The sequence below is a fragment of the Anser brachyrhynchus genome, assembly GCF_964034855.1.
Source record: "Anser brachyrhynchus genome assembly, chromosome: 10".
In the NCBI taxonomy this organism is placed as follows: domain Eukaryota; kingdom Metazoa; phylum Chordata; class Aves; order Anseriformes; family Anatidae; genus Anser; species Anser brachyrhynchus.
In genome coordinates this window covers 13,220,068-13,230,911 of record NC_137705.1, presented here as the reverse complement: position 1 = coordinate 13,230,911, position 10,844 = coordinate 13,220,068, and the positions used below count along the sequence as shown (strand labels likewise).

Genomic DNA, 10,844 nt, shown 5'->3' with positions numbered 1-10,844 from the left:
CCCTCCCGGCAGCGGCGGTGCCACAAGCCTGGAGCGCAGCGCTCTGGGCTCTCCGGTCATTCCACCGGGGTGAGGGACGGAGGGGCCCAGCCTGCTCTGGACATCAATAAATCTGCCGTGCCCCGTGCCCAGCGGTGCCTTGCTTTCCTGCCGGGTGTGGAGGGGGCAGAGTAGGGCACCCTGGCTGGTGTCACCCCGCAGCATGGGTGGCTCCGGGAGGGCCACAGCCTGTCGCAGCCACCGGTGTCGGCAGACTTGAGGTGAAATCCGATGGCTTGGCCAAGCGGATCGCCCTCGTCACTGTAGCCGGGCTGGTGCCCACCACCGTGGTGTCAGGGCTGCAGAAGGGACGCGGACGAGGGAGACGTGCTGCTGTCCCTCTGCATTGCCCACGCGTGGAGGGGCCTGTCCCCATGTCCGCAGCGCCTGCCCTCCCTTTGGTGCAGTGCCAGCCACGCTGGCCCCACCAAGCCCCTCTCCGTACCCTGAGTCCCCCCAGGAACATGTCCCCATGTCCCCACGGAGACACCTGGCTGTCCCACCCCGATGCCCAAGTGACATCCCCCTGCGTGGGGGACACCCTCCGGTCCCCCTCCTCGGCGTGCCGCCCTCCCACCCTTTGCTGTGCACTTTGCTGAGGGAAGGGCCCCACGGGCTGGGGACCCTTGGGTCCCCCCTGCCCCGGCACCCGCCGGCTGCTAGGACCCAGCAGCTCTCCCCGTGGGACCGCTGCTGCCAGCGGGCAGGCAGAGCCCGGGTGTGACAGCCGGTGCCATCCGCGGCAGGCAAACACGATGACTAACGGGTGACAGCCGCGGGGAAGGGGGGACCGGGGGGGGGGACGTGGCCTCCGGGAGCCCCAGTCCCGCCGTGGGAGCAGCGCCGGCGAGGAGGAGCGGCCCGGCGGCGAGGGGAGCGTCACCCATCTCCCGAGGAGAAGAGGTGCGTGGGTCCCACGCCGCCACCCAGGGACCCCCGGCCGCGAGGAGGGGGACCCAGAGCGGGGGTTGCGGGGATGGGGCACGTGGGGTTTGCTTTGCCCCTGGTGGGCAGGGGGACAGGGTGGCCGTCAGGCCGGCCGGGGTGCCAGCGGGTCCCGGCAGTGCCAGCCCTTTGCTGCCACCTCCCCGGGCACCTCTCCCTGCTCCAGCATCTCCGGGGCGTTCTGGAGACCCTCCATGGGTTTCTCCACGGCTCTTCCTTGTTCTGCTCCTTCTCCTTCACACCCCTCTCCCCTCCCCAACAGGCAAGGGGCCTGCTCACGAGAAGACAGTGGCCATGGCTGCGGTGGGGCTTCCCTCCGCGGGAGGCAGGAGAATTGTCCCTGTGACACGGGCACCAGAGCTGCTGGCTTAGTCCTCGGGTGGCATGGCGAGCCGGGTGGGGCCCAACACCACAGACGGCCTCGAGGCGCCCCCCATCCCAGAGCAATCCGCCGCGCAGGAGGTTGTCGGCCTCCTCTGCATGGTGCTGCTCACCATCACCGCCTTGGTGGCCAACGTAGTGGTGATGGTCGTCATCCTCAAAACCCCCCTTCTCAGGAAGTTCATCTTCGTCTGCCATCTCTGTGCGGTTGACCTCCTCTCTGCCATTTTCCTCATGCCCCTGGGGATCATCTCCAGCTCCTCCTGCTTCGACAGCGTCATCTATAGCATTGCCGAGTGCCAGGCCTTGATATTCCTGAACGTCTGCTTCATCAGCGCCTCCATCCTCACCATCTCCATCATCAGCGTGGAGCGGTACTACTACATCGTCCACCCCATGCGGTACGAGGTCAAGATGACCATCAGGCTGGCAGTGGCCGGCGTCATCTTCATTTGGGTCAAGTCCGTTCTCATCACTGTCTTAGCATTGGTGGGCTGGCCTCAAGACAACGGGGCCACCAGTGCAAGCCGGTGCACAGTCTACTGGAGCCCCGGGGCCCACAAGAAGGCGTTTGTGATCATCTTCAGCATCGTCTGCTTCGTCTTGCCCACCATCATCATCTTTGCTGTCTACTGCAGCGTGTACCGAGTGGCTCGGCTGGCGTCCCTGCAGCACGCGCCCATGCCGGCACAGGCGGCTGTCCCGGGGCACCGCTCCGGCTCCGCTGCCAGCCAAGTGACCATTGTCACCGCCAGGAACCTGCCGCTGCCCAGGCTGTTGCCCGAGCGCTTTTTGGGAGGCCACAAAGCCATCCTCACCTTGGTCCTCATCGTGGGACAGTTCTTGTGCTGCTGGCTGCCCTTCTTCGCTTTCCACCTGCACTCCTCCGTCACCGCTGGCGCGGTGGGCGGTGGGCACGGGGAGATGACGGTCACCTGGATCGCCTACTCCTCCTTCGCCATCAACCCCTTCTTCTACGGGCTGCTGAACCGCCAGATCCGGGAGGAGCTGGCCCGGCTCTGGCGCAGCTGCCTCAACCGGCCCCTGGGCCAGGAGCTGTGTTTGTCCGTCTCGGAGGCCTCTGTCCAGGAAAACTTCCTGCAGTTCCTCCAGCGAGCAACGTGCACGCTGGAAACCCGCTCCAGCTGCATCGGCCCCAGCCCCAGGAACAGGCTGGACCAGAGCAAGGTGGGCTTCCCCATCCCAGGGCAAGTTCCTGAGGAGAGCGGCTGAGGAGCAGGGAGCCCTGTCCCACCACGCCGGGCAGGGACTGATCAGCCCTCTGGGACCCAGCCCCTTGGACCTGGGGGGGGTCTTTGGCCAGGTTTTGCCTCCCCTCTGAGCTTGCGTGGTGGAGGAAAGTTTCCACACCAGATTTCGTGAGCCTTCATCTCCCTTCTGCACGCTGGGAGCCGCCAGCACGGCCCAGCTGCGTGGATGTGGGACGCGGGAAGCTGAGGGGCTCCCACACGGACCCCCCATTGTCCCGTGGGACCCCTGCCAGGGCGCTCGCAGCAGGGAAGGAGCGGGCCCCCCTGCACCCTTCCCCGGCCCAGCTAACACCACTAACACCAGTAACACCAGCGCTCTGGGCGGCAGCTCGGGGACCCTCCCTTGGGGCGGGGGATCAGGCCCCCAGCACCTCCTCTCTTGAAAGAAAGGAGTCAGGGACACTGAGGGGACGCTGGGGGGACACATTGCCACCCAGAAGGGGAGACCCCCCTGCCCCCGTACTAACTGGGGGGAAGCTGCCCACGGCAGGGAGGGGGCTCTGGGAAGACTTTCAGAGAGCTTGAGACCAAGGGCCAGCACCCCTGGCCACACAGGGCCACCGCCACCCCTCTGGAGTCACCCCCAGAACTGGGGGTGTCTCCCCCGGGGGGATGGAATTTTTTTTTTTTCACCCGTAAATTTTATCTTTTTATTAAACCATTGATAAGTTACAAAGGAGGAAAAATATAGACTTATATATACAGCATTTCGAAGCCAGCAGGCTCTCGGAGGGGGTTGCTGGGAGGGAGGCGACAGCCACAGGGCAGCCAGGGGAGGGCCCCCCCACCACAGCCAAGGGATGGGGGACCCCAGAGAGCCCAGGCAGCCCCTCATCAGCAGGATCTGGCCTTCAGGTGCAGCCCACGGGGCCAGGGATGGCAGGAGAGGGGCAGCATTGTGGGCAGGGGCATGGGCAGGAGGGCGAGGGACACGGGACAAGGGACACCTGGCACTGGGAGGGTGGCCCCCCTGATGGGGACAGCCCCCCACCAATACCAGGGGACATGTAGGAAAGCTTGGGGGGGAGGGGGAAGAGGGGGCACAGTGCTGCCAGGACGCGCATCAGAGCAAACCCTTTGCTCCAGCAGGCATCGACCCCGGGAGCGCCATCCCCTGGGCATGGGACGCTGGGGTGGGTGCCTGGCAGGGGCTGGGGGACAGGGTGGCGGGCAGGGGGTGTCCTCGGCACGGGGTGGCCCCAGGACCCCCCCGTTTTCCACCCGCGGAGGGGCTCAATAGGGGGAGAACTTCTGCCGGTCAGCTTTCTTGGTGCCGTTGGCCGCCGAGATCTTGGTCGTGTAGGTGGCGGTGCCGCCGTTGGCACCCGCCACGGAGGACGGGGACAGTGCCAGGAAGGAGACCGGCTTCAGGCCGATGAAGTTGGAGAGGGAGAGGGCGTAGGGGGTGCCCAGCAGGGCCGGCGGGGCGGCAGCCACGGCAGGCAGGGCTGCGCCGGAGCCCGGGGCGAGCGGCTGGGAGAAGCCCACGCCGAGGTCCACGGAGCCAGGGCCGGGTGGCACCTGGGAGGTAGATTTGGCCGTCTCTAAGCTATGGGGGGGGGGCAAGAGGGAGGGACAGGGTGGTGAGGGGCACGGTGACAAAGGGGGGGGGGGGGGTCACCTGCCCGCTGTAGGGCATGTAGACCCCACGCCCCATCCCTTCAGGCACGGGTCCCTGCGGCGCATCCTGGGCACCCCGCTGGGGCAGGGGGGCTGAGACCCTGCGGGGTCCGGGGCCCTGCCCTATTGTCTCAGGACCTCAAGATGCCCGCCTTCACGTGTGGGGGGTCCCCAAAAGCTGCGGTGCTGGGAGGTGCCACTCTTGCAGCCAGCATCCCCCCCCCCCCGCTGCTTTTTGGGGGGTGGGGAGCTTACCAGGCGGTGATGAGGTACTGAGCCAGGGTGATGCTGACGGGGGACCCGGTGATGGTGACGTGCCGCTCACTGGAGCCCTCGGTCTGGTTCCCGATCTTGATGTGGGCGCCCGACATCTGCCGGATCTCGCTGATCTTGCTGCCGTGCCGGCCGATGATGCAGCCGATCAGCTGGGGGGGGGACACAGAACCAGGCTGAGCGGGGCTGGGCGTCGCGGGGGAAAATCGGGACTTTGCGAGGCCGCGCTCTGCTGGAGCAGGGAGCTCCCAGGGGCTGCGGAGGGGGCACGGGTGGGTGCAAGCCATGCCGCCACCCCCCCCCCGCTGGTCCCAGGACCCACACGTACATCGTTGGGCACCAGGAACTCCTGGGAGCTGCTCTGCGAGCTGGAGTCCAGGCCTGGAGGGAGAGGTGGAAGTGTTAGGGGGGGGTCTCCAGCAGCCCCGTGCCCCCCAACCCCATGCTGGCCGTGGGGACAGACCTGAAGGAGCCGTTGGGAGGGGCCGTGGGGAGGATGGGATGTGGGCACTGGTCTCCTGCCATGAGGCTGGGGGGCTCGGGGCAGCATGGGCACCCCAGGAAACCAAAAAAAGGGGTCTTGGGGTGGGGAGGGCATACCAAGGAGGTGGGACTGGGGAGGGCACAAGGGATGGGGACCCCCCTGCCATTGCCAGGGCCAGGAGTAGGTCAGAAGGGGCATAGCCCCCCAGTGCCCAGCCCCGAGGGGAGCTCACCTGGCACCATGGAGGGTGGGTGGCCCAGGGACGTGAAGGGCACCGTGTGCCCCGACAGCTGCTGCAGCTTCGTGACCTGCCCGGGCATTGCGAGGAGACAGAGGCATCAGGGGTGATGGCAGAGCCCCCTTATCCCCCAGGCCGGGCTCTGGCACCCATGCAGCGCACAGCCCATTCCAGCTGGGGGCTGGCACACACCTCGTGCCCACGGGGACATCCCCCAGGGTCCCACCTGTGCCCCAGCACGGGGGACGGGGACAGAGCTGCACCCCGTGCGCCAGGGGGTGGGAAAGACTCACCTCTGCTGGAGAGACCCCACCGTACTGCCCCTGCATGGAGAAACCCTGGGGGGGACGATGGGTGTCAGCTGGGGGCCACAGGGGGACCCCTGCCCGCACAGACAGGGGACAGCAAGGAGACCCCCGCCCCCAAGCCCCGAGCCCACCAGAGCTACCCATTGCCGGCAGAGGCTGGGCCCCCCCGCCCCGAGCCCCTTACCTGGTTGGCAGAGAGCAGGATGGTGCCCAGGGAGAGCCCGGGGTGGTAGGGGATGGTGGCCCCCTTCGGAGGCGACTGGAAAGGGAGGGAAGGAGGTGGAGGGGATGAGATGGGGTCGGGTACGTGTGTTCCCCCCCCCAGCACCTACGGCCTCCCACACCGCCGGCAGGCTGGGCAGGGGTGCTCCCGCGGGCTGCCGTGCCCGGGGCTGGGCGGCTACCTCCAGGATGACGGCGCAGATCTGCCTCACGCACTGGATGATGGTGTCCGGCACCCCCGAGACGGTGACAGCGCGCTCAGTGGAGTTGGGCAGGAGGTCGCCAGCCACCTGCACCTGAGCCCCCGTGCTCTGGGGAGGCAAAGGGGGCTGCTGGGGGGGGGGGGGGGGCCTGCGATGCCTCTCGCTCTCCTCCCAGCCCCTCCTGGGACCTTTGTGGGGCCCGTGGGGTGATGCTCTGGCTCCTGCATCACTCCTCGGGGAGCGCGGTGGCACCCGAGCCGTGGGGCGGGCGACGGGGCTTCCCCCCGGGGCCTGGCCTCCCCAGCCTCACCTCCCGGATCTCTCTGATCTTCGCTCCGGCCTTGCCGATGAGCGAGCCGCACTGGCTGGCGGGGATGACGAGGCGCAGCGTCACCGGCGCTCTGCCCGCCGCGGCCCCCTCGGCGCTCCCTGCTCCCAGGTCCTGCGGAGGCGAGGAGGGGGGGGGGACGGACACGCGTGGCATTGGACCCCCAGGCATTGGAGGGGGGGGGGGGGGCGATCCCGGCACCTTGCTGGGGAAGGGGGGGGCTGCCCACCTCCTCCAGCTTGAAGGCGATCATGGAGACGGCACGGAAGACGGCATCGGTGGAGCCGGTGATGGTGGTGATGCGCTCGGGGCAGGACCCCTCCGAGATGGTGATGCGTGCGCTGCTCTGGGGACGGTGGCGCGCCCTGTCAGGGGGGCCTTGTGCTCGGCCAGCACGGGGCGGGGGGGGCGGCACGTTGCAGGCCCTTGGGCTTAACTTCCCCCCTGGCAGAGAGCTCACCGGGGGCTTCATCCTTGATGCTGCCCCCCTCCGGCTTTTCCTTTCCCCATGCCCCCGGGCTCTCCCCATCCCACTGCCCCGTGCGTCCAGCCTGGGGTGCCCGGGCTGGGCAGGGACCCTGCCAGACGGTGGGAGGCACCGGGACAGAGGACCCCGCAGCCGCCCGGTACGCCCTTACCTGCTCTCGTATCCTCTTAACCGTCTCTCCTTTCTGCGGGGAGAGGAACAGGGCCGGTGGTCAGGGCCAGGAGCCCCCAGGGCCAGCAGAGCCCAGGGCCCCCCAGCTCTTACCTTGCCGATGATGCTGCCGATCTCCTGCGGGAGCAGAGGCCAGGGCAGCCCCGTTAGTGGGCAGCGCCCCAGCCCGGCCCCGGGGACACGCGGCCGGTGACACCGGGGCAGAGCTGGCAGGGGCGAGGAGAGCCCGGGCTTAGGATGGGGGCAAGGAATCCTCCTGGAGACGCTCATCCCCGGGGGGTGGGCGCTCCAGCACGGCCCCCCCCTCCAGCAGTTACCTTGCCGTGCATGAGCATGCGCAGGGTCAGGGTGATGCTGAGCTCCGGCTCCTCGGGGCCACCCTCCGCGCCGCTCAGTCCGTCCGGCGATGCCATGGCCTGGGGGACACGGGGGGGGGGGGGGAGTCTCCTTGGGGGGGGGGCAGCCGGGGACGTGGCCGGGGTACATCCCCCCGCTGCCACCACACCCAGCTGCCAGCACCGGGGATGCAGAGGGGTGGCCTGGCGCGCCGTGGACCCCCGGGCGGGGGGGGGACCAGCCCTGCTCTGGCTCCTGCCCATAGCCGGGGGGGGCGGGGGGGGGGGGGAGACCCAGACTCTGCTCTCCCCCCCCCCACCCATAGAAGAGGAGAAACTGAGGCAGGGGCCGGCTGCCTGCGGGGAGCGGGCTGCGGGAGGGGGTCCGGCTTCGCACGCCCACCCTGCCCAGGGGAAACCGAGGCCGCCGCGGCCCCCCCTCCCCCCAGCAGCACCCCGGGGGGCCCGGGGGCGGCTCGTCCCCGCGGTGCCAGCAGGGGAGGGGACAGCAGCGGAGGACAATCGCCGCGTGTCCGGCCGCGGGTGGGCGGCCCCGGCTGGCTGCCGGCGGCGATGCCAAGCGGGCTGGGAAACAAAGCACCCGTGTCGGGGCCGGGCCCGGGGGGGGGGGGGGGGGGGGGGGATGGGATGGGGGGGGGGCACGGCTATTTCGGGGGCTCTGCCAGGGCTCCCCGCCGACCACGGCACATCGGGGAAACGGGATTTTTTTTTGGGGGGGGGGGGGGCGTCTCTGTGCCCCTGGGTGAGCGGCAGCGGGGACAAAAGAGGGGACATGGGTGGGGGTGGGGGGGGGGGGAGTGTCCGTGTCCCCCCGCCCGCCGGGGGGAGGGAGCGGCGGGGCCGGGGGCTGGGTGCCGATGGGCGCCTCCCTGTCCCTGTCCCTGTCCCTGTCCCTGTCCCTGTCCCTGTCCCTGTCCCTGTCCCTGTCCCCGTCCCCTGCGCGGCGTCGGAGCTGCCAGCCCCGAGGGGGGCAGGAGGAGGTGGTGGCGAGGGGGGGTTGGACACGACAGGGCGGGCATCCCCCCCCCGCCCCCATTTCCCAGAAGGAAACGTATCCCCCCCCCGCCCCCCCGGGTGCCGCCCGTCCGGTACCTTTCCGTGCGCCCGGTGCCGCCGCCGGCCCCGCTCAGTGCCACATCGCTGCCGGTGCCGCCGAGTGACACCCGGGGCAGGGACAATGAGCCGCTTGACGGGCTCGGGCCAGCCTGGCAGCCCCGGCCCCCACCCCGGCCCGCTGGGGCCCCCCTCGCTCTTCCCCTCTCCCACATCCCTCCCTCCGGGATCCTATTACAGCGGATAAGAGACACTGGGAGGAACAATGCACCCTGGGTAAGGCCATCTGCCACCGCTGGGGACATTCCTGCCCCCCCCCCGCCCCCCCCTTGGCTCGCACATCGCCCCTCTTTGTAATTGCATTTTGTTTCCTGGAAGCCGATCAGCTGGCAGGGCTCAAAGGGCTCAAGGGCACCGGGCGGGCGGGCAGGGCCGCGGATGGCGGCCGGCACCCGAGGGCCCTCCGGCACCCAGGGGTGCTGCTGGGAGCGCCCTGGAGCCCGTCTGGACGGCGGGAGAGGGATGTGGTGAGGACCCCCCCCCCCCAACACCACGCCGGACCCACCGAGGGCAGCAGGATGCTAGGAGGCTCCTGCCCCCCGCCCCGCGCCCCCAAGCAGGTGTCCCCAGCGCGGGCGGCCGCACGCTGCCACCCTGCCGGTGTCACCCCCCCGCCCCCGCGGCCCCACTAAATCCTCCTGGGCCCTGGCGTAAGCGGCTAAAGCCCAGGCAGGCTTGGAGGGGGAGTACAGGGAGCAGGGGGGCTTGGCACCCCGCTGCTGGCCCCATCTGCACCCCGAGCGGCCGGCTCGGCAGCTCCAAGGGGGGAAAGGCAGGTGGTGGGCACGGTTTGTCCCTCCGTCTGTCCGGCCAGGCGTCTGTCTGGCCTCCCCGCCCCTCCATCTGTTCACGGCAATAAATCCCCTGGGTGCTTGAACACGCTGCTGCCGCCGTGGGCAGGGGACAGCCAGGGCTGGCAGTCACCTTTTAAGCCCCTTCGGATTACCCTGGGTGTGGGTGCGCGGCCAGAGGGGTGGGAAGAGGAAGAGGAGGAGAGGGAGGAGGCGGAGGAGGCCGGGACACGGGAGCAATGCCCTGTGGCCAAACACCTGGATGTCCTGGCCCTCCTCGGTGGCTGTCACCTGATGCGCGTAACACGGTGGCCGTGGAGGACAGTGGAAGGCGAGGGGGGAACCGGGGAGAATGAAGCAGGAGGGCAGCAGCAAAGCTCGCGGCTTTATTTGGTCCCGGTGGGGGGGGTGGTGCCAGGCTCCCCCGCTGGCCCCGTGCCCCGTCCCGCTCACTCCAGCTGCTGTAGGAAGGCCAGGAGCCCGCGGTGCCACTCCTCGGGCTTGTCCAGGTAGCAGGCGTGCCCGGCGCCCTGCAGCACCAGCACCTGGTGCTCAGGGAGGTGCCGCAGGTTGTTCAGGCTGGCCTGGCCCAGCTCCACGTCCTGGTCCCCGTACACGATCAGCGTGGGCGTCTGCAGAAGGGAACACACTGAGGATGAGGCAGGGAGATGCTCGCTCTCCTCCGTGCCCACCAAAGCATCGTGTGGACGGCACAAGCATCTCCGATCTCTGTCCCCCGGGAGACGGGAGATGGGGACGGGGAGGGGGATGCTCCTGGCCCAGGACGGAGAGGGGATGTGCTCCCGCCCCCCTCCTCGTGCCCCCCATCGCCCTTACTTTGATCTGGGCGTACTGCTCCACCGGGAACTTGTCGGTGCAGATGGGTGCCACGGGCACGTAGGCTTTCACCAGGTGCCCGTGCTGGAAGAGGAAGGGCAAGGAGTACATGCCGCTGAGCGAGGGGCTGACCACCACGGCCGGGCCGAGGCTCAGCGCCTCCACGACGGCCTTCAGGAAATCCCCTGGCACCGGCTGCCCCACAGGCGCGGGGGCCACGGCGTCCTTGGAGCGCCCCAGCCCTGCGGTGCGGGACAAGAGAGGGGACGTCACCCAAGGGCCCGTGCCACACGTCGCCCACGGGACGACGGGCGGCAGCGGCGGCTCGGGGCCCGCCACCGGGCACCGGCACGAGCGGCCTCCGCCTGCCGGTGCTCGGCGCCGCCCGCGCCTTACCGGGCAGGTCGATGGCCACGGCTCGGTGGCCGGCGTCAGCCAGCACGGCCAGCGTCTGCAGCTGGAGCCAGGTGTCGGAGGAGAAGCGGATGCCGTGCAGCAGCAGCACGCTCAGCCGCGGCGCCCGCCCGCCCGGTTGGGCCTGCCGGTAGAAGAGGCTCTGCCCCGCCGCGGCCACGGTGCCCTCGGTGAGCTGCGGGGCGGCCATGCCGGGGGGCCCGGGGGCTCGGCGGCGGGGCTCGGCTCCCCGCTGTCCCGTCCCCCCGCTCCTTCGCCTCCCTCCGTGCCCCGCTCCGCCGGGACAGGCCCCGGGGCCAAAGGGCGGCGGGGGCGGAGAGCGGCGGGGCCGGGCGGGGCCGCCGGGGCGAGACGAGCGCCGCC

The 10,844-nt window shown here is 69.9% G+C and overlaps 3 protein-coding genes across 4 annotated transcripts; 1 reads left to right on the top strand and 2 right to left on the bottom strand.

Annotated features, from left to right (window-relative positions):
• The first annotated feature begins 16 nt into the window (after positions 1-16).
• On the top strand, positions 17-3,322 carry LOC308200452 (putative G-protein coupled receptor). Its single transcript, XM_080606275.1, has 2 exons — positions 17-942; positions 1,247-3,322. The coding sequence occupies exon 2, from the start codon at positions 1,369-1,371 to the stop codon at positions 2,596-2,598; it is 1,230 nt and encodes a 409-aa protein (XP_080462401.1). The 5' UTR covers positions 17-942; positions 1,247-1,368; the 3' UTR covers positions 2,599-3,322.
• PCBP4 (poly(rC) binding protein 4) lies at positions 3,254-8,649 on the bottom strand. 2 transcript variants are annotated; one of them, XM_080606272.1, is made up of 13 exons: positions 8,419-8,649; positions 7,288-7,386; positions 7,064-7,176; positions 6,951-6,983; positions 6,542-6,658; positions 6,295-6,426; positions 5,964-6,092; positions 5,744-5,818; positions 5,545-5,589; positions 5,246-5,321; positions 4,858-4,910; positions 4,512-4,681; positions 3,254-4,185 (listed from the first exon to the last, which is right to left on the bottom strand). In XM_080606272.1, the coding sequence occupies exons 5-13, from the start codon at positions 6,563-6,565 to the stop codon at positions 3,870-3,872; spliced, it is 1,020 nt and encodes a 339-aa protein (XP_080462398.1). In that variant the 5' UTR covers positions 6,566-6,658; positions 6,951-6,983; positions 7,064-7,176; positions 7,288-7,386; positions 8,419-8,649; the 3' UTR covers positions 3,254-3,869. The 2 variants fall into 2 exon arrangements, with proteins under 2 accessions (XP_080462398.1, XP_080462397.1); XM_080606271.1 differs by having other exon boundaries at positions 7,064-7,087.
• Positions 8,650-9,594: 945 nt separating this feature from the next.
• Positions 9,595-10,811, bottom strand: LOC308200454 (putative protein-lysine deacylase ABHD14B). Its single transcript, XM_080606277.1, has 3 exons — positions 10,464-10,811; positions 10,068-10,309; positions 9,595-9,862 (listed from the first exon to the last, which is right to left on the bottom strand). Exons 1-3 carry the CDS (start codon positions 10,669-10,671, stop codon positions 9,680-9,682), a joined length of 633 nt encoding a protein of 210 aa, XP_080462403.1. The 5' UTR covers positions 10,672-10,811; the 3' UTR covers positions 9,595-9,679.
• Between the last annotated feature and the right edge of the window lie 33 nt (positions 10,812-10,844).